Source organism: Pan troglodytes, chromosome 13 (assembly GCF_028858775.2).
Source record: "Pan troglodytes isolate AG18354 chromosome 13, NHGRI_mPanTro3-v2.0_pri, whole genome shotgun sequence".
Lineage (NCBI taxonomy): Eukaryota > Metazoa > Chordata > Mammalia > Primates > Hominidae > Pan > Pan troglodytes.
Window position 1 is genome coordinate 61,117,783 of NC_072411.2, and position 23,015 is coordinate 61,140,797.

Below are 23,015 nucleotides of genomic sequence, written 5' to 3' on the forward strand. Positions count from 1 at the left end.
CCTGAGTAGCTGGGACTACAGGCACCCACCATATGTCCAGCTAATTTTTGTATTTTTAGTAGGGATGGGGTTTCACCATGTTGGTTCAAGACCGCCAGGCTGGTCTTGAACTCCTGGCCTCAAGTGATCTGCCTGCCTTGGCCTCCCAAAGTGCTGGGATTACAGGCATGAGCCACCATACCTGGCCTATTTTTTTTTTTTTAAATAACGATTTTTGAATGGTTAGCCATGTTTGGGAGTCACTGGTATGCTGTTTGTTCCTGTGTCTCCACAGGGCCTGCCCCCACCAGCCATGTTGTATGTGACTTTAAAAACTCTTAGAAGATCCCTCATTATCTAGTAAACTCTGTTTTTGGCAGTTACTGTAAAGATAAACTTGGAATACAAATATACAAGCAGATGAGTGAAAGGGTTCCATTAGAGAAATAACAAAGGAAGAGTATTTGATCAAAGTAATTTGTCAGTGTATTTTGTTTGGTTCTTATACTTATGTTGATTTCCTTGTCAACATTTGCTTATTTTCATACTGATACTTGCAAGTTAGATACACAAAAAGTAATAGCTATTGAACGTAATTTTCATGCTTAATTTACATGCCAATTTATAGAATTGTTAGAGGGCTCTTTTCCCAGAGTAACACTCAAAAAATGAATGAAGTAAGTAATTCACATTCCATTTTATATTTGAGAATTCATGATTAGAATGGAATGTTAATATGGTTAGCTGTAGTCAGACAATATTGACATTGTTGCTAAGATATTTTACGAGACATGTCATTGAGACTGCTGTTTGGAAAACTGAGCAGTGAATTTTTTTTTTTTTGTTTTGGTGCTGATGGTGGAATAGGGATAAAGTAAACAAAATATACAAGATGCATACAAATAAGATATAGAAAAATGCAGTCATCAGCTGGGCATGGTGGCTTACGCCTGTAATCCAAACGCTTTGGGAGGCCGAGGCGGGCGGATCATGAGGTCAGGAGTTCGAGACCATCCTGGCCAACATGGCGAAACCCCCTCTCCACTAAAAATACAAAAATTAGCGGGGGGTGGTGGTGAATGCCTGTAATCCCAGCTACTCAGAAGGCTGAGGCAGGGGAATGGCTTGAACCTGGGAGGTGGAGGGTGCAGTGAGCCGAGATCGTGCCACTGCACTCCAGCCTGGGTGACAGAGCAAGACTCCATCTCAAAAAAAAAAAAAATTCGGTCATTTCATTTTCTTCGTCACTCCTAGCTCCCCCCCAATACAGGCCTGGGAAAGACCTTGTTATATAGCCACATGTACACGGCAGATTTAGTCTGCTTTTTTCTAGAATGTGAGCTAAGTTGGTAGTATTTTTGAACATGTTTTTGTGGGGAAGAAACTTTAAATACTGCCTAGAAACTTTGAGGCATTTTTTCCCCCAAAATGATCCCATTTTCCTTGTAAGGAGTTGAAGTAAGATAAATGGTAGCAGCTCCCTTTTATTCTCTCCCTTCTCTTGTAAGGAGGCCTTTTGGCAGACAGCTTTGCTGACGGGACTGCCAGAGTTTGGATTTGAGTAGTTAGTGAGGGGGTGGTGTACTGCTTAGAGTATTGTTCTAAAAGTCTTTTTCCCTTCCACTTATTTTTCCACCCCCAAAATGTCAGCATGTCCAACATGACAGAATGTTCCTGACAATTATCACTCAGGGAAACATGACTTGCTAAATTATCTGGGGCTAAGTCAGACTTTCTTTAGCACCAAGCAATGCTCCATGCTCAGTATACACCTTGGTTAGGGAATATGCTATCTGGGACAGTCCAGTGTGGTACTGTGGTTAAGAGTTCTGACTCTGGAGTCAAACTGCCTGGGTTCAATTCCGGATCTGCCACTTTCAGGGTAGGGGATCCTAGGCAACTTAGCCCTCCTCCAAGCCTTGATTTCCTCATCTGCAGCAAGGGGGCAATGACAGTGTCATTTTAAATGGAATGGGGTGAATAATTAGTGTATTCAAGTTAATGTATTGCTATGGTTTGTTCTCACCAAAACCTCATGAATGGCTTGGTGCTGTTCTCCTGCAACAAGTCAGAGTTCTTGCTCTGGGAAGACTGGGTGAGTCCTCATGGGAATGGATTAGTTCCAGAGAGAGTGGGTTGTAACAAAGCCAGGATACTTCTCAGCTTTTCCCCTCTTTGCTTGTGTCCACTTCCCGTTTGACTGTCTCTGCCGTGTTGTGATGCATGGGGAAGCCATGGCCTTGCCCTTGTACTTCTCAGCCTGCAGAACGATGAGCTAAAGAACTCTCTTTTCTTTATTAATTGCCTAGTCTCAGGTATTCTTTTATAGCAACTCAAAATGGACTTGATATATAGATGTAAAGTGCTTAGCAAGATGTCTGGCACACAAAGGAAGGGCTTAAGAACTGCCAGCTTGATCATCATTATTAGGGCCGATATACACAATGGGCATTGTGTTAGTCCATTTTGCATTGCTATAAAGGAATACCTGAGGCTGGGTAATTTATAAAGAAAGGGGGGTTATTTTGTCTCACAGTTCTGCAGGCTGTAGTGCCAGCATCTGCTTTGGTGAGGCCTCAGGAAGCCTTTATTCCTGGTAGAAAGCCAAGGGGAGCAGGCATGTCACATGGCAAGGGAGGAGGTGCCAGGCTCTTTTTAATAATCAGATCTCTAGTGAACTAATAGAGTGAGAACTCACTCATTACTGCTGGGAGGGCACCGAGCCATTCATGAAGGATCCACCCCCATGACCCAACACCTCTCACTAGGCCCCATCTAGTGCGGATTACATTTCCACATGAAATTTCAAAGGGGCAGATGTTCAAACTCTATCAGGCATACACACATAGGTAAAACAGTACTCAATGTAAATCCTGTCATGTTACTCAGGAATGAAACAGTATGTGAAGTTCGAGGATAAGTGGCCTCTGGCAGTAATCTCAGGGCTTGGTGAGTAATTGGGATGGAGAATGGCTTTAGCAGTGGGGTATCCTGTGGTTAGTTGTTGTCCCTGGGATGGCCTCATTGCACAGCTCCGGGGGCACTATTAACATAGACGTGACAGGTGCAGCATGGTGGTCCACTACTGTTGTCATTTCTCATGTCACCTTCAAGAAAGTGCTGTGAAAAAAATGTGGAGTTCTCTGTTATTATAAATTAAGAGGGTGTATTTGGATTTTTTTTTTTTTTTGAGAAAGTTTAATGTTAAAGCATTAACTGGTTGAGATTGCAGATAGCTGGGGCAGTGAGGCTCCTTTTAAGTGCTTTGAAGCACCTAGGGTGAGGCACTAGATCTTGGACCCTGCAGTGTCTGTAGGGTGAAGCTGATCCAGAACTTCATTGTGAGAACAATCAATAGGAAAGACCATCTGACATTAGAGAGATCTGGATATGGTCAGTTGGAGCTACATGGACAAGGGCAAGTGTGTGGCAGGCAGATTGAGCAACAACAGTGGGCATAGCTTGAGGTGCCTGAATAGGGGAAAAGTGAGACCTTCCTGGAAGAGGACTCATGACAGCAGGAGCCTCAAGAACTTGGCAGGTGTCCAATGTGGCAGCTTGCAGGGGAACCTCTGGAAATAAAGGGAGATGGATACAAATTTGAGTTTCAAATAAATGTTCACTGGAAAATAAAGTATATTTTATTTTATAAAACATGTCAGAATATATGTCAAACTGAAAATGTAAAAGGAAGGGGAAAAAACCGTTCATACTTCCACTCCCTTCAAAATAACCACCTTCATCTTACTGACTGCCTTCGAACTTTTGGGTCATGTATCTTACTTATTTTTCCATTATAAAAGATTGTGTATACTAGCTTAAATGTTTTTTCTACATGTTTTTGAAAATGTTCATATGGTAAACTGATTTTTTTTTTTTTAATTTGAGTTCCTTGGCAATGAAAACAGTCATTGTGGTGTTCCGTGCTACTCTGCTTGTTTAGAGGGGTGGGTGGGGGTAAAGAGAGCTTTCCTTGCCCAGCGTCCCAATCGTGAAAAATGTAAGCTATTGTTAGCGAGTTCTGGCAGGCAGCATCAGTTATTGCTTTAAGGGTCTCCAGATAAAGTAAGAGATTCTTTCTGCACTGTGGGGTGAAGGATGTGGTTCAAAAAGCCCGTTTCCTGAAAGAGAAGGCTGTGGAAGAGGGGCAGTTGAGTGAAGTGCTGGAAGGCCAGGATTGGTTTATACAGTTTCTTATATTTTTTAAAAACCATAATGTCCCCACTGTTGAGTAGTGGATTCTGTTTTTTCTCTGAAGGAACTTGTTTCTTTCAGAAGGATAAATGGGTTGTACATTTTCTGAGCTTTTGAGTATCTGAGAATGTTTTCTGGTTGATATCATGTATAATAGCCTGGTGCAGTTTTAGAAGATTTGGCCGTGCTTTTTTTCTCCCTCAAGTTTTGTAGATGTTGCTTTTTTTGTTTTTCTGGGTTTTTTTTTTTTTTTTGTCATTGTTGTTTGTTGTTTGTTTGTTTTGTTTTTGTTTTTTTTTGACACAGGGTCTCCTTTTGTTGCCCAGGCTGCTGTACAGTGGCACAATCACAGTTCACTTCAGCCTCAACCTCCTGGGCTCAAGCGGTCCTCCTACCTTTGCCTCCCACAGGGTTGGGATTACAGGTGTGAGCCACCACAGCTGGCCAATGTTGCTTTTTTTATTTCAGGCTTTCGGTGTTGGACGGGAGGGGACAAGGGTTGTGGGTGAAATTGTGTTCACCAAAAAGGTACATTGAAGTCTCAACCCTTGATACCTGTTAAAGTGATCCTGTTTGGAAATTTGCTCGTTGCAGATGTCAGGAAGTTCAGATGAAGTCACGCTAGGTTAGGGTGGGTCCTAATCTAGTATGACTGTTGTCCTTAGGAGACACAGACACAGAGGGAGAATGTGATGTGATGACATAGGCAGAGATTTGAGGCATGAATCTATAATCCAAGGAATGTCAAGGATTGCTGACCACACCAGAAAGGAAGAGAAAGGCATGAACTAGATTCTCCCCGAGAGCCTTCAGAGAGATCATGGCCTTGCCTGATACCTTGATGTTGGACTTGGAGCCTCCAGAAATGTGAGAAAGTAAACTTCTGTTGTTTAGGCCACCCTATTTATGGAACTTTGTTACAGCAGCCCCAGGAAACTAACACAAGAGTTCTGAGTGCAGTCGGGCTCTGGTGCCTTTCAGAGGCTCCGAGGTTTTGTTTGTATCCTAGTAAAACACCTTTTTAATGCTTACCTGGAAGCCTGTGATAATTTTTCTTAGGTTTTTAGAAAAATTACTTTATCTTGTCCTTATTTCTTCTCAGAAAGGTTTTTGTTTCCCATATCTATAATATTTTCTCACATTGTTAAAATTTTAGCTCCTTCCCTCTGCTTCTTGGGGAAACCTTCCCGAGCTTATTCTCTTTATCATGGACTAAGTTTTCTATAGTATCAGTTTTCCTTGACTACCTGAAATGTGGATCATGCTTTTTAAATTTCCTGCTTTTCTTTCCTTATCTTTAATAGTCTATAGTGTAGATATATAGTATAGAATGCCTTAGTCTGTAGTATAGCTCAAGCTTGTCCAACCCACGGCCTGTGGGCCACATGAGGCCCAGGACGGCTTTGAATGCGGCCCAACAAAAATTTGTAAACTTTCTTAAAACATTATGAGACTTTTTTTGTGACTTTTTAAAAAAACTCATCAGCTATCATTAGTGTATTTTACGTGTGGCCCAAGACAATTCTTCTTCCAATGTGGCCCAAGGAAGCCAAAAGATTAGACACCCCCGGTATGGATTGTCATCAGGAAAGAAACACTCTATGAAGGGTCTGGAGGCCAGGCCATCTTATATTCTATTGATGGTACCAAGCGGTTCACAGAATTTTGTTCTCAGTCGTCTTTGAGTGTTCAAGCAGATGTTCTCTTTCCTTTCACTAATAAGCTATGTTTTCTCAGTCCTGTCATTGATTATTTTGGGTGTGGTTGGGGGAGGCTTATCAAAAGAGAAAAGATGCAATCAGCCAGGTTTTACTGATCTGGAGCTGTTGTTCCTGCTGGTGGGCACAGGGTGGAGATACAAAGGCCGACTCCAGGGTCAGGGGTTTGCTATCCTCCCCCCTCCACGGTGGGCTGGGCTCTGATGTTTTATAGACTGGAGTGTGGTTAGGCCACCAATTGTTTATTGCAACAACAAAGGATCCTCTTTTGTCATCTTTAAAATTACTGGAAATTCTTTCCTTTTCTGGCAGTCTCTTCCTTTTAGTATGGTTTTTTTGCACTTGTGAGTTTTCTTACTTTGTAGTTAGATATTTTACTAGGGTATTGGGAGAAGCCTTGCCAGGACTGCTAGCCAGATGCAGTTTTAAAAAGAAACAGGAATTCATGTGTTTATCGCCTGCACCCCACCTCCACCCCTCCCTGCTCCTTGAGTGGCTGTTCCCCCTTTTCTCTTTACTTCTCAATTCCTTGGTCCTGTCCTGCCTCATTTCCTTCCTTTTTAGCATCTGTTTTCTTCCCTGTCCTCCCATTACACTCCAACCCTCATGTCTCTCTTTCCCTCTTTCCTCCCTGGCAGACTGGATGTTTTCCTAGTGCTTTGGATTATCCATGTCCCATGTGAGCAGGCATCTGCAAGTGTGCCCACACCCAACCACCAACAGCAGAGATGACCAGGACCTGGAAGAGAAACAGAAGGGTGGGAAGAGAAGAAATGCCAGCTGACCCAGAGCCCATCAATGACAGGAGTGTGGCAGGCTCAGCACTGCTGGCATCCAACCTTCAGAGCAGGGCACTGGCACTCTTCTTCCTGTCATGCCCGTGTCCACTGTAGTCAGCTGCAAACAAGCTTGCCTCCAAGCAGTGCCTACACACATGTCACTTCGAGCACATGCTTTGTGGAATAGAGCTTCATTTCACCCACTTGCCAAGTTAGGCCTTAGTAGGTGGCCCATTTATCCTAAAGATCTTAAAATTGACACATGGCTCAATCCTCGGGAATGTACATTTAAATATTTACAGGAAATGTGCACATAGGAAAAAATATAAACCATCTAAACGTGTGTATCTTAACACCCATGCTTCAGTTGATCAGTTCCCATTCCCAGAGGCAGCCACTGCTACTGGTTCGATGTGTATCCTTCTCGAGACCCTCCATGCATGTACAAGTGTCCATGTTTGTATAGATGTAAACATAATGTGTGTGCATACATACATATGTAGATACACATATATATACCCTCAAGGAATGTACATTTGGAATGGAAACTTTTATTTTAATCATCTGCATTACTTAGTACAGTAGGCCTTGTAGTTCCTTTTCTCCCGACCTCTTTGTCTTGGGAAGTGGCATAAGCATTCCAGATCTTTTTGACCACCTTCTTGCTTCTGTGGCTCTCAGTCCTGGCTGCACAGTAAAATCACTTGGTAAGCTTTAAGGACCATCACCTGTGCCATTTTCCCAACCAGTTAAAACAGCCTCGCTCGGCAGGGATCGGGGGTCCCTCTGTGTGGAGGGTGTTGGGAACTGCTGCTCTAATCAGGTGTAGCATCAGTAGTCCTGGCAGAGCCATGGAATTCAAGCTGCAGTGTGTTCCACAGGACTGGTGGACCTGGACAAGTCTGTGCTGGCAAGGAAATGTAGAATCCCAAATTCCATGCAGATTGACGGTGAATCCTGCCAGGTTGCCTTCCACCACAGCTAGCTCGCGACTTCACCCTTCATTGGGCCAGGCAGAATGACCAGAGCCAGCGCCACTGTGCTGCAGAAGCAGCAGGCCCAAATGCTGCAAGAGTTAATAAATGTCCAGTACCCACGGAGAGGAGAGGAAACTAGGGTGCTTGATGACTAAACACCTATCCTGGATCCACTTCGCTTGTATGGTGACAGCATGAGGTGTGACTGAGAGAAGATTAATGATCACTGGGCCTGGGTACCTCCCAAAAGGAGTGCTGCAGGAGTGCTGTGGAGCTAATTAACCAGCCGGCATGAAAAGTGAAAATAGACGAGGGAACAGGGTGTTTTTTTGTTTTTTTTTTTTCCCCTCTGTGGTGGCCCAGTACTGTGCGTAGACCTACATATACTATTTTTGGTTTTCCTTCTTAAGTATGCAAAATGACATAATGTTGAAAGCCTCTCTCAGTAGCCTTCTCCAAGGGGAGCAATACTGAGACAGTGGACTCTGGATCCCGCTGCCTGGGTTCAGACTCAGCTCTGATATATGCCAGAGTGGCCTTGGGCAAGATACTTGATCCTTTCTGTGCCTCAGTTTCTTCATCTGAAAAGGGGGCTAATGGCAATGCCTAATTTGTGGCGTGGCTGTGAAGATTAAGTTTAAATAATATATGTATAAAGCACCCAGAACCCTGTCCTGGCACCTAATACATCTAAAAAAAAAAAAGAGCATTTATTTTAAATTGCACCCCTCTGGGAGTTTGGGGGTGGGAGTTTTTCTGAGGTCATTTATTTTTAAAGCACAGAAACTCTTGCATGCTGATATGTCTTAAAAGGAAAACTTTGACAATTAGAGAGGAAATGCCAGTCTGTTTACTCATCTGTTTCAGGATAAGGCACATTTGTACGTTTGGTTCTATAACCATTGAGTGTTAAGAATAAAACCATGTGGACAGTATTTACTGATCTCTATTTAGATCCCACTGGGTGGATTTTTGAAGACAAGGATATGCTGTCCTGTTGGCTAGGTTTCTTGTACCCTAGGGGTTAGCTGCTTTCTTGCCTCTTAGTGGTATTGTTTGAGAATTAATCATGATTGTCTGAATAAAGTTTTTGAAAATTGTTTTCTTGGATGCATTTATTTTCAAAATGTTCTGCCTGAATATTAGGAGATTCTATAAGACATAAAATGGCTTCAAGTGCTTTTAGTTGTAGTCTTCTGAAGGGTCCAAAAATGATACTGGATCTTGTGGAAGAAATCTTTCAGTTTTCTGTAAATATAGGTGTGTGTGTGTGTGTGTGTGTGTGTGTGTGTGTGTGTATGTATGTGTATGTAGAGTTATGTGGTTATACAACCTTTAAGAAACATTAGTGCACTGTAAGGCGGGGACTGCACAAAAGGTGCCCTAACACATTTAATGCCCTAGTTAAATGCATTGCACAAGTTCCGTTTTCTGGAGCTGGATAAACAGAACATCTTTCTTTTTCTATTTTAAGCTTCTATCGCCCCACCCCACCTCAGCCACTTCAGTGGCACAATAAATGGAAATCTTATTTCCTGCCTCTGCAGACCTATTTACCTGAGTGTCTAAGTGCACCCTTGCCTTTCTCAGGCCTTCCCTTCCTGAAATATGCTTTTACTTTCATCTCCTTGCCTTCGTTGCCCTCATTTTTTAAAGCTGTCTCTAATGCTGCACTCTATGTACTTTAATCTGTGATGTTGGATGTTGCCATTCTGCATAGCTGCCTTTAAACATTCATCTCCCAGATTGACATTTTCTTCCATTATGAATTGAAATCCCTTTTCACAGCCTGTAATGGTAAAAACATTTTAAAATAAAGAACTGTTATCAAAAGCCATTTCTGCCAATTTAAAACGCCTTATTGGATGGCTTTATTCCCTTTGATAATTTTGTTATCTTTGCAAACTATGACTTTGACTTACTTGTATGTGTATATATTTTTATTTATTACGAACAGAGAGGTTCTTATAGATGTCTGTGTGTCCCCTTGCCCTTTCTGGACTTTTATTTTTGGACTTAAGGGAATTGATGATTTTAAAAGAAGCAAAGGAGTGTGTGTGTATGAGTGACAGAGGCTATATGTAACCTGCAAAGCCTGAAATATTTACTGTCATACCCTTTGTAGCAAAGTGTGCTGACTCCTTATGTATTTAAAATACTCATTAAAAATGTGTCTGTTTTGGGGATCTCTATCTTTTTCCCCAAATTAAAGCTCTTAAACGTGTGAAGTGGTGAGAATGTTAGAGCCTGAGCTGACCGGTTGTGGGGAGGTTGTAGCTGTGATCCCTGTTCCTCAGGGTTACCTTCCAGGCCCCAGTCTCCCATCTGAGACAGTGTGATTGCATTTGATGCTGTGCGATGGAAAGCATTTTGGGGTAGGTGGGACTGTCTGTGGTGTGTAAATGTTCCAATGGAAACACCTGCCAGTGAAGCTGGAGGAGGTGAATTACTAGTCATTGATAACATAGTTTTCATACCCTGGAGAGGCTGCATCGTCCTACCTGGCATTTCTGCCTGCAGTAACAGGAAGGGTGATTGAAATGTGCTTCCCATCACTTAATCAAGGTGGGGAATAAAATAGGTCATAGTTAAAAGAAAACAGTATCTATTCAAGGGTTAAGAAATATGCCAGCTGTGCTGGTTGTTGCAGTGAAACATCTTTAATTCCTCTTAAATGTCTTTAAGCTTCTGCTGAGGAATGTTACATCTACTGGAGAATCTCTGGTGTCTTGTTGCCCAGAACCAATATTGTATTGTTCACGTGGATGCCCCTAAGAGATTTTCACTTTCTGCCCCTGGCATCATCGTGATGCTTTCTTTGTTTGACCGTATTCCCCTTGCCCTTGTACAGTTAAAGCTCCTGGCTCCAGAGTGCTAGATCCACCCAGCTTTGTGCTTCCTGTTCATACATAAAACTTCTCTCCCTACTTTGTGCCTTTCTAATGAAAGGATACTGGAAGTTAGAGATCTTTCATTGCCTCTGAAAAACAAACCAAACAGAACAACATGTTTGAGAGTGATTATAGTGAGATGGTAAAGTAAACTTGAAATGGAAACCCCCCTCCCCCTCCCTCTTCTCTTAAGCCTCGTTTTATTGCAGCCTGCATAAAATCATAGTGCTGGAGCCCAGCTGCTCCAAAGGCTGAAGGTCCTCATGCTTACAGCATGCTTTGGAAACTCATCCGCACCACATTTGCAGTTAATGAAAATATTTGCTTTGCTTGTTATAAACAAAGTTTATGGGCAGAATTTATAATTAGGAAACTTTTTAATTCTTTTTCCCTTCAATGCCTAATTTCTCTTGTGTCATGTTGGAGAATTATAAGTATTTAAGAAAATAAACCTTTTCTCAATGCTGTTTATTTCTGGTGGTGGTACATGTATTTCTCCCTTCTTTTGTGTCCTCATGCAAATTAAAGGACTTGAAATCTGGGTTTTTATTTGTTTTTGTATAGGTCAGTAATACTCATGTGTGAGTAGGGGAGACAGTGCCTTTGTGGCCTGTCAGGCCATCCCACAGCCATTTGACTAGCTGGGTCTGTGATTTAGGCTATGTGAGAACAGCCACAGGGCAATGTAGCTCTCTTCAAACCACATGGAAAACCAGTGTCACCTCTTCAAGGTCCCCCACACGTCTTTTGTATGTAATGTTCTGGGGCTGTGGCCTCAGTGCTTTCCAAGTTCTGATCTGTCTCTTGGTGATTCTTGCCTGTACACCCATGAATTAGGTGACGTGATGTGGTTCTTGTAGGCACAGCACCTGCTTGCATTCTCAGTGTGAGAGTGAGGTGGTGATGAAAAAACAACTATCCCTCAGCTTTTACAAGTTTGTCGGGTCAGAGGGCATCCAGCTCCACTGCGAGCTGGCATCATGGTGCAGCCTAGCTCTGCCTTAAGATCTGTTTCCTCGCCAGACAGTTGAAGGGAAAGCAGCTGGGGAAACTCGTGACCTGGCTGAAAGCCTCTAGGTGGTTTCTCAAAGATTCCAGACTCATGCACAGTGCTATAAGACTGGCCCCTGTGGTTCTGGGGATTGGTGACAATGGTATCTTACAGTGCTGGCTAGCAAAAGAAGGTGGATGAAGCTTGTGTGTGTGTGTGGGTGGTGGGGGCCAGCCTGGGGGCCACTGCTGTCCACACAGCCTCTAGGAGGAAAGGCCTCTAACTCCTGTCTGCTTCTCTCCCTTGAGGACAGAACTTTGTCCTGGGCATTTGCATGAATGTCCTTATTTTTGTAACGCCAGTGAGAGGTGTTTTTTTTTTTGTTTGTTTTTTGTTTTTTTTTGAGATGGAGTCTCGCACTGTTGCCCGAGCTAGAGTGCAGTGGTGTGATCTCGGCTCACTGCAACCTCTGCTTCCTGGGTTCAAGTGATACTCCTGCCTCAGCCTCCCAAGTAGCTGGGATTACCGGTGCCCACCACCATGCCCAGCTATTTTTTTTGTATTTTTAGTAGAGACGGGGTTTCACTGTGTTGGCCAGGCTGGTCTCGAACTCCTGACCTCGTGATTCGCTTGCTTCGGCCTCCCAAAATGTTGGGATTATGGGCATGAGCCACTGCACCCAGCCCTAGTGAGTTTTCTGATCTGTCTTGTTTCTTCAAATGCCAGTCATTTGGGCAGTGAGTGATAAATCTTTAGTTTCCCAGGTTTATAAAAACCGTCCATGCATAGATAACCCAGGAGAGACTAAAATTATCTGACTTTGCTGACATGCCCATTGTGGGGCTTTTCTGTTCACTGCTCTGCTGTGAGTTCCCTTTAAAAGTAAGGCATGTGCTGGCCAGGCGCTGTGGCTCATGCCTGTAATCCCAGCACTTTGGGGGCCAAGGCAGGCAGATCACGAGGTCAGAAGTTCAAGACCAGCCTGACCAACATGGTGAAACCCTGTCTCTACTAAAAATACAAAGATTAGCCGGGTGTGGTGGCAGGCGCCTGTAATCCCAGCTACTCAGGAGGCTGAAGCAGGAGAATCGCTTGAACCCAGGAGGCGGATGTTGCAGTGAGTCGAGATCGTGCCACTGCACTCCAGCCTGGGCAACACAGCAAGACTGTCTCAAAAAAAAAAAAAAAAAAAAAAAAGGCATGTACCTGTCCTATATGTCTCATATAAGGCATATGTCCTATATGGAGGGGGTGACTCTACTTCCTCTTCACTCCTAACACAAAAAACAAGCACAGTGATACCACTTGAAACTTGATGGTCTGGTTTGTATCCCCTTTGAGCCTTGTACACAAAAATCTGCAGAATTTAGTTCCTGCCTAGCTAGGCAGCTTTCATTGTTTCTTTTTTTAAAATCTGGTCTTTGATTGTGTGTGTGTATGTGTGGTTTTTTTGGTTTGTTTTTGGAGCCAGGAAGGCGTGGCAAGGACTGGTTGGATAGCTTTTGTCATAGAGACTGGTGTGCTTGTGGGAAAGTTTATACATCTTTCAAATTCTGCTCTCTGTGACTTAGAGTTTGAAGATGCTTTTTAAGAAGCAGGTAATGATTTACATTCTTTCCCTGCACATCCTCAGTTCCATCTTAGTACATACTAAGGAGCGGGGAAGGTGATTGGTGGGGAGAAGCAGTCAGAGGAAAATGTGTTATCTGAATACATGAGGACTGGCTGTATTTTTTTTGGGGGGGGGAGACTAGTTCCAGCCAAGATACTCTTTCTTGTATATATTTTTTAACATTGTGATTACATCCTTTCTGCTTCTTAAGGTTCTGCCTACCCTAGAATGTTGTTAGAAATGCTTGTTCCCTGGTGCCACAAAGAAATAGCACTCAAACATAAATTTAATTATCTCAGCAAGGCAGTTTTTACTTTCTGCAGAAAGGGTGCTCATCACAGATGGAACAATGGCGAGAGCACACCTGGACAGGGGAGGGGCAGGAGTTCTTATTCCTGACGCAGGTAGCCCCTGCTGCTGTGTTGTTCCCCTATTGGCTAGGGTTGGACCACACAGTCTAAGCTAATTCTGATTGACTGTTTTAAAGAGGGCAGGGGTATGAGCCAGAATGGCAGGGTAAGTAGTTTGGTGGGAAGGACGGTGAGGAACAGGTAACTAAAGGTGACTTAGGTCAGAGCAGGTGACCGGGATGAGTCAGGACGGAGCAGGTAACCAGGGAACAGACGTGAACTACTAATTAGGATTGGCGGGAAAGTTGTTGACTGAAACTAGAAGCGAGAAGCCAAAGAGAACCAGGAAGTTAAACTTTAAAATGGAGAATCAAAGAATAAGAGCTGAACATACTGACATACTGGTTTTTTTGAGGAGAAATTTGGGGTTTACCATATTTAACAATGTTTAATTTCCTAATAGTAAGCTTGTTTGTTCCCAAGCTTGTTTAGGGGCAGAGTGTCAAGCGGAAGCTGCCTAATAAGTGAGCAATGTTTCCAGTCCCATGACTGGTTTGGGGCTGTTTGAGTTTTAGGAGGGTGGCCCTGTGTCATGGGGAGTGTTGAGTAGATGGGATGAGAGCCAAGGGATGGTGCTGGGGAGGAATGTGGATGTAGACTACACTCTCACTTAGACTTTTCTTATTAGAGAGGAGCAGTGGAGGCCTGGGAGTTCTGGAAGGGTTGGTATCTGAATCTGTTTTACTGATACTCATGTAAGGCTAGTAAGCCCTCTCCTTTTCCTTTTCTGAGATCAAAGCTTCTTGTGGATCATTCATACTTGACCTTGATCTAATCCCAGATCAGTGGCTTCCTGGATCCTTTGTTAGGGATTGAAACCAGATCAGTTAGGATAGTGCAGAAAGGCACATGGAGCAGAGTTCACTGATGCTTGAGTTTTCCCTCACAGGGTAAAAAGTTTCAAGAGTAGTGGGGGAAAAGTCATTTAAAAAAATTCAATACACACATCTGATATGTGGGAATTATATTCTGAGAATATAGTTTATAGGAATTAAATTTGCATCAGCTTATAATGAATGGATGGTTTAACCTAAGTATTCTCTCTCTACTCTAGGAAGTGACTTTGGTCCAGAGACTTCTCCAGTCCTGCCCCTTGACCACAGTGCTAACTCTCCTGTGAGCAGTCTTCCCGCAGCAGAGGACACCTATAGGGTGAGCTTGGCCAAAGGTGTCTCGATGTCTCTGCCTTCCTCACCTTTGCTGCCTCGACAGTCTCACTTGGTGCAATCAAGAGTGAACAAAAAATCCCCAGGTAAACAGGCAATGAAGGAGCTGCCTTGGTTGTATATGTAGTACCTGCATTGAAAATAAGCAAAACTAGTGCCCATGAGAAATCTTCTGGGACAATGTTTTTTCTTTGTTGCAGTATCTTCTAGAAGAAATAAATCTTTTTTTTTTTTTTAATTTAAGGAAAAAGTATGGTTTTAATAGATTCATCCTGTTTGGACTACCAGACTAGATTTTTATAAAGATTTAAGATTTTGTTATCAGTACTGATGTTAACCAGCAATTTTGTTGTTTTCTTGCTGATGAATTAAGGAGCACTATACAGTTATGGCACCGACTAATGATGTTTCTTTTGATCAATGACAAACTGCATGTATGATGGTGGTCCCAGGAGGTTATAATACTGTGTTTTTACTGTACCTTTTCTATGTTTAGATACGCAGATACTTGCCACTACATTAATAGTTGCCTACTGCATTCAGTATAGTAACGTGCTGTACAGGTTTGTAGCCTAGGAGCAATAGGCTATGCCATATAGCCTAGGTATATAGTAGGCTATGCCACCTTGATTTGTGAAGTACACTTGAGGATGTTCGCACAATGACAAAATCACCTAATGACGCCTGTCTTAGCATGTATCCTCATCATTAAGTGACACATGACTGTAATCCAAACTCATACGTGGTGTGTTTAAAGGTTATGGATGTAGGCAAATGTCATCTGACGATAGTCTATTTATTACTACCTAGTATATACTGATGTATTTCATTTGATTACATCATCTAGCATTTGAACAGCTATAAAGTTTGTTTGTGAAAACTCAGACTTGTAAAGGGGGGTGGGGGAAACAGACTTTGGATTATTCCTATTATACTTTGGAAGTATTTTGGCTTCCCTCTATCAATGTGTTTTACACTTAACATTACCCAAAAAAAACAAAACAGAACTTTGAGAGTTTATGATTCACATGTGAGGAAAGCCTTTCTAAAATGCTGATACCTTGAGTTTTAAAAATTCTTGGATTCTTTTTTTTTAAGGTTTGCGGAGTGTTTACAAAAGGCAGGATAATTTGGGGCCCAGTTGATCATATGCCAGTGTAAGGATTCTTCTCAATTACATGTAAACATATTCAGAATCTATCAAAAATGTGCCTAGGGCTGTGAAATGGTATCTGTTTCTCTGATTTCGTGGTAATATTTGTATTACTTGAGATCACATATGCTGACTCATTTAGTAGATCTTTGAGGTTTATGTGCGGGTAAAATTAGGAGGGCATCCTTAAAGGCTCTGAATGTTAGAAATGGTGCTATGAATTGGTGAGTGTCCAAAATCTTTTATTGTTGCAGAATTTTCTGGTTTAGGACAACATTGTTTACAATCCATTAATTAGCTGGAACTCAGGAACCTTTTTGGTATGAAGTAATTTCCTGTGCCAAGGAATTTGACCTGTTTATCAGTATTTGGGGAAGTTCCTGGAATGTCCGTCCTTCCTTCTTTGCCCTCCCTCACTGCTGTATCTCTTTGTCACATTTCTTCTCTTCCTTCAAATCATAGTTCCCACACTGCCTGTCATACTGGGTTATCCTGATTGGAATTACTCTTCCCAAAAAGTATGCACAGTGTTTTACTTTTTCTTTATTATCAGGTACGTCATTTGTCCTTTTCCCCTGAATTAGTGTGTATATTGACCAAAAACAAAACAAAACAAAACAAAACAAAAAAACTTTGGTTGGCTACACTGTAGTCATGCTCCTGAACTTTCTCCTAGGTCTGTGTGTGTGTGTGCACACACATTTTCTTGTAAAATCCAGGTTTAGCTAAGAAGCATGCTACTAAGTTTAGCAAGAACGCCTCCCCACCCCCACCCAAATCTGATTAGATTCCTCATCCTCCACCATCTTCCAGGTGACGTCTGGTCACCCTGACCTGTCTTTAACAAGAATTGCCTTCCTACCCCTGATGTTGCCTCTTAGTAATTTTTCATGCACCGATACCTACCTACCCTGTTCCTTGGCTATAAATTCCCACTTCCCCATGCGGTATTTGGAGTTGAGCTCAATCAACTCTTTCCCTAACTGCAAAATCCTACTGCATTGGTCCCTATATGTGTTAAGATGGTCCTGAATAAAGTCTGCCCTACTATGCTTTAAAAAGTATCACTGAGTAGTTTTTTCTTCTTAAAAACATTATGTGCTTCCTCTGTCTGATGCTTGAGGACAAACAAGATGTCTTATACCTCATCTCTATATAATAGATAATAGAGATAATTCAGAAACTATCGATATTTTTAAGGGATCTCTGTTGAAGGTAATGCCAAGTGCAGAGATTTGACCTTTTGTACAATTTGCCTACCTATAGTCTGTGCTACTGCAAATGAATTAATGTTGCTTGGGCCTTAGGACTGGGGAAAACCTGAGAGACTTCAGGGAAGACTGCATGTCAGATATAATTTTATTCACAAATTCAGTGTTTTAGTGGGACTTTAGGTGGGATTGAATGGCATGGCAAGCCTGGAGAGTGTGGCTACCCAGAAAAGGTTTCATGGAGGTTACAGGCATGGAGGCAGAAGAATCCCTGATGAAGCCGTGTCTCCTTATATGTGTGTGGACCACATTAGTTTTTGTCTTTTTTCAAGAAAATATCCTCAAGTTTTTCTCCATAGGAATGAAATTTATTTTTGCTAAATTCTTTGCAAGGCCTTAGAATAGAAGGTTAGTAGTTCTGAAACATACAAGCTTCTGATGGATTTGGGATGTTCTCTCTATTAGATGTTTTTGGTCCAAATGATAATTAAATAAACTAAGCAGATACATCTCTAACGGAGCAGTGCTTGTTCACTGCCCAAATTTGTACAGCAAATTAGTGTCTCACAGTGGTAATTTGGCTTCATTATCTTGGTAATTTTAATTGGAAAAGTTTAGGGCAGAGATGCTGTTTAAAAATGGCAGTGACTCAATACATCAAATGATGAACAGTATTTTTTTTCAGTGTCTAACACAGATTTCTGCTTAAACCATATTGTTGGTAAAAGTATCCAGAGCTCTAATGTTCTACCTGCCTGGTTTTAATAATAATAATAAAAAAAAACTGACATATGGTTGTGAATGTGTACTGGATTTAAAAAGACTCATCTATTTTAAAAGCTAGCACTGTTGCTGCTAATGATAGAGTCAATACAGTGTGTCTGCAGCACCCAGAGGTATGGAGCCACTCCCCTCCTCTCCTTCCACGCCGGCCCCACAGTGGGTCATGCTCCAGGGTCGTGCCATCATTCAGACATGTGCTCCGAAACTACCTTGATGACTTCTGTTCTGATTTGTAAGATGCCCCCCACCCCTGCCAATTCCTCTCTTGTTCAAGGTTAAAAAACAAAAACAAAAAAACCAAACTTGTTTCAGTTGTTTGTATAGAAACTCTTCACTAATTGATGCTAATCCAGAAACTGTTAGGGACTGGAACAATTATTCTTGCAAGGATCAAATACTACAAACCCCTGTAAGAAGACACTCTGAACAACACAGCCTGTATTAATAAAAATATGTATGTTAATACAATTGATGATTACTTCCTGGATCTTGGGAACTGTGGGCCAGAGATAATTTAATTAACCTTGCAATAATGTGACCCTGCATGTTACATGATTGAGTTTCTTACTTTCCACTCATATTGAGGTTATTATTTTTATTTACTCTTCTGCCACCTTCCTCCATTTATTTGGTTTTTTTTTCATTGTTAGAAGATTGTTTTCTGAGTATTGTTTCAAAACTTTTGTTTTTAATGGTAAATATATTTTCTGTTAATGAAAACAAGGACCAGCATCCATTAAAGTAGTTCTGTGGCAGTTGCAAGTCTTTTTGGATTAAGAATTCATCAATATTTGTAATGTGTGCTGCTGTTTTCCAGAGAAGAGAAAAGCTCATTTCCTGTGATTTATTAGTAATATCATTAGATACTTTATAAAGTATCTGCATTTATTTTCCCAGATCACTCTGGGCCCATTATCAAACAATCAAAACATCATGCATGAATGAGAAGCAACCCTTTGAAATGCTGTGATGGAGTAAGACAGCAGATGGTGACAAGTGGGCGATACTGCCCTACTCCTTGTATGGAGACACTGGAGAGTGCCGGCCACTTCCGCTTCTGCCGATTCCAGTTCCAGTTCTGTCTCACAGTGGACATAGCTGATGTAGCAGTTTTGAAAACTTCTCTGCCTGTTTTGTTAAGGGAAAAACCGCTAAATTGACAGGCTGTGGAGTAGAAGCCATATTGTCTCTTTGATTCTTGGACCATGAGTTAATGTCTGCGAAGGCACTCCCTCCCCCAACCCGCAAGTATTTCTTGTAGAAAATCTGGAAATCCCATCGAGAAAGAACTACTGTGAACATCTTTTCTTCTAGTCTTTTGAAAAAAATCTGCTCCACCTAAACCTGAGACCACATTATGTAACCCTCTTGTGTGCTGCTTGTGTCACTTAAGTTTTTTTTATTTGTTTTGAGACAAGGTCTTGCTGTGTCACCCAGGCTGGAGTGCAGTGGTGCTATCAAGGCTCACTGTAGCCTCAACCTCCTGGGCTCAAGCGATCCTTCCACCTCAGCCTCAAGTAGCTGGGACTACAGGCATGCACCACCATGCCCAGCTAATTTAATGCTTTGCTTTTTTCTTTTTTTTCCTAGAGAAGAGATTTTCGCCATGTTGCCTAGTTTGGTCTTGAACTCCTGGCCTCAAGTGATTCTCCCAACTTGGCCTCCCAAAGTGCTGGGATTACAGGCATGAGCCACTGCACCCAGCTCTTGCTTAATATTTTATCACGAGCAATTTCCAGTTTACTTGAAGAGCTTGATATTTGTTGTCCATTGTTTCAGTATTTTATAATTGATTTTTAAACATTCCTGATTGTTGGATATTTGCTTTTTTTTTTTTTTTTTTTTTGAGATGGAGTCTCGCTCTATTGCCCAGGCTGGAGTGCAGTGGTGTGATCTGGGCTCACTGCAAGCTCCGCCTCCCAGGTTCACGCCATTCTCCTGCTTCAGCCTTCTGAGTAGCTGGGACTACAGGCGCCCACCACCACGCCTGGCTAATTTTTTGTATTTTTAGTAGAGACGGGGTTTCACCGTGTTAGCCAGGATGGTCTCGATCTCCTGATCCCATGATCCGCCCACCTCGGCCTCCCAGAGTGCTGGGATTACAGGCATGAGCCACCCCGCCCGGCCAGATACTTACTTTTTAAAAAAATTTTTAGCATGTTATAATGTTTTTGCTATTCCTGGTGTGAATATTTTTAATTATGGTGAAATACATATAACAAAATTGACCATCTTAACCATTTAAGTGTACAGTTCAGTGGTAATTACACTCACGTTGTTGTACAACCCATCTTTAGAACTTCCAACAGGAATACTTTTGTCCAGTGATATTTACAAACATCTCTGATATCTCCTTGGGGTAGCAGGTTCCCAGCAGTGGAATTATTGAACTAAATGGCCTGCATTTATAAAGAGTCTTGATACATAGTGCCCACTTCCTTTCCAGAAAGGCTGTATTGATTTCATATTCCCCCCAGCAATCTTTGAGTGGCTGCTTTTTGAAATTCACATCTTCTGGGAACAGCTTAAATGGATGGTGCTTTGTGCGGCCTAACTGTGGACTACTGACAATTTTAAGAGGCTGAGACGTCATTCTGTAGCTGCCTTCTTTAGAACTTCCCTTCTGTCTGCACTTCTCAGGCAATTTTCATTTTCTTTCTTTGCATGAGACTGTGTCGGGAATTATGACAGCTGAGTCAGATCAAGTTCATGGTCAGAAAAACATTCAGCTGGCTCCCAGTTTCAGCCGCCTGGTGCGGATCCTAGAGATCATGGAGGTTCACAGGCATGTTGGAGTTGGAGAGGCCTCCAGAGCACATCCTGTCCAGGCCTCTTTGCAGATGTGCAAGCAAAGACCCCTTGGTCATTAGGGAACTTGTCCAAAATTCATACAAGTTATTGGTAGACCCTGATCCTCCATGCTGTTCCCAGCGTCTTCTCTTATGTCAGCCAGCCTGTGCCGATGTTCTGCCTGTACGTTGTTGGCATGTGAGCTGTAAATAATGTGAGTGTGTTCTGATTTCATAGAAGGTGTGGGCAGGAGGAGGGCATGGGCTTAAAGCCTCACATGGATCCATGAGGCTGCTTCTTGGAGGGTGAAGAATAACACAGGACATGCACAGCCCCATTTCTCCTTGTAGAGCCAGCTGGTTCTAGTCCTTGCTTCCACTGCTGAGTGGTTGGGACCACAGTTGACATCTAACCTTCAGAAAGGATAGTTCCTCCTGCTGAGGTGAATAGGAGAGCATTCTTTGTTTCCTCCTGGAAACTTGTTATATGATGGCCTCCTTACTGCGTGCCCAGCTGTGAACGTGACACACAGATTTTCTGTTGTACTTGAACATGTGTTCATACATAGAACCAGTGTGCATGCATTTGCTCTACTTCAAGTCCATTTATTCCCCTGCCAGTGAGTCCTGGTTCACCTGTATACAATTTGGCTATACTCTGGAGTCAGACCAGGAATTTTAAAGGGTACTGATGATGCCCAGCTCCTACGTTCAGAGACTCAGATTAAATGCATATGAAGTATGGTCTGGACATTGGGATTTTTAAAAAGGCTTCCTCGGTGATTCTAATATGTAACAAAGTTTGAGAATTACTGATAAAGAATATGTGATTATCTCATATAATTGCTTTTTCATGAGGACAAATATATGTGTATATATTTGTTTTGAGACAAGGTCTTGCTGTGTCACCCAGGCTGGAGTGCAGTGGTGCTATCAAGGCTCACTGTAGCCTCAACCTCCTGGGCTCAAGCGATCCTTCCACCTCAGCCTCAAGTAGCTGGGACCACAGGCATGCACCACCATGCCCAGCTAATTTAATGCTTTGCTTTTTTCTTTTTTTTCCTAGAGATGAGGTTTTTGCCATGTTGCCTAGTTTGGTCTTGAACTCCTGGCCTCAAGTGATTCTCCCAACTTGGCCTCCCAAAGTGCTGGGATTACAGGCATGAGCCACTGCACCCAGCTCTTGCTTAATATTTTATCATGAGCAATTTCCAGTTTACTTGAAGAGTTTGATATTTGTTGTCCATTGTTTCAGTATCTTATAATTGATTTTTAAACATTTCTGATTGTTGGATATTTGCTTTTTTTTTTTTTTTTTTCTGAGATGGAGTCTCGCTCTATTGCCCAGGCTGGAGTGCAGTGGTGTGATCTGGGCTCACTGCAAGCTCTGCCTCCCAGGTTCACGCCATTCTCCTGCTTCAGCCTTCCGAGTAGCTGGGACTACAGGCACCCACCACCACGCCTGGCTAATTTTTTGTATTTTTAGTAGAGACGGGGTTTCACCGTGTTAGCCAGGATGGTCTTGATCTCCTGATCCCATGATCCGCCCACCTCGGCCTCCCAGAGTGCTGGGATTACAGGCATGAGCCACCTCGCCCGGCCAGATACTTACTTTTTAAAAAAATTTTTAGCATGTTATAATTTGTTTTCGCTATTCCTGGTGTGAATATTTTTAATTATGGTGAAATACATATAACAAAATTGACCATCTTAACCATTTAAGTGTACAGTTCAGTGGTAATTACACTCACGTTGTTGTACAACCCATCTTTAGAACTTCCAACAGGAATACTTTTGTCCAGTGATATTTACAAACATCTCTGATATCTCCTTGGGGTAGCAGGTTCCCAGCAGTGGAATTACAAAAAGAAGTACAAAATAATGAAAGTATTGAGTCCCTCTATACCCCCCAAAAGACAACCACTTTTGATGGTCGCTCCTGCTTTGTTTCTATAGTACGTAACCAACAGTAACACATTTGCCCATTCCCCCAGCATTGGACAGGTAAAAGGTCCCCCGTTTTCTGCTAAAAAATAACATTCTTGTATATTAAGATTTAAAGGCATCTCTGATATTTTTATCAGACTATGAAAGTGAGTTTACTGGGCCAAAACTTACTTGTTTAACATTGTAGATGAATTATTATATTCTTAATGGCCATTGGTAGCTTTTTCTTTTGGAAATTCTTTGTGATAGTTGTCCTTTATTCTACTAGGACAATATGTGTTTCTTATTGATTTAGCACAGCTTCATTGTTTTAAGGGTATCAGTCATGTATGTTTAAAAAAAAAAAACTGTTTCTGGTTCGTTTTCCATCTAATTAGGTTACAGTGTTTTATGACTCACAGAAGTTTTTCATTTT

At 42.1% G+C, this 23,015-nt stretch overlaps 1 protein-coding gene across 22 annotated transcripts in view; it reads left to right on the plus strand.

Moving 5' to 3' along the window:
- Window positions 1-23,015, plus strand: part of TANC1 (tetratricopeptide repeat, ankyrin repeat and coiled-coil containing 1) — a 267,732-nt gene that overhangs the window by 116,305 nt on the left and 128,412 nt on the right. For all 22 annotated transcript variants that reach the window (XR_010150111.1, XM_063791238.1, XM_063791241.1 and 19 more), the window contains one exon: window positions 14,606-14,803. Coding sequence is in view for 21 of the 22 variants with exons in the window: in XM_063791238.1 (XP_063647308.1) it covers window positions 14,606-14,803 (198 nt within the window). In the remaining variant the exon portion in view is untranslated. The remainder of the gene's footprint in view (window positions 1-14,605; window positions 14,804-23,015) is intronic.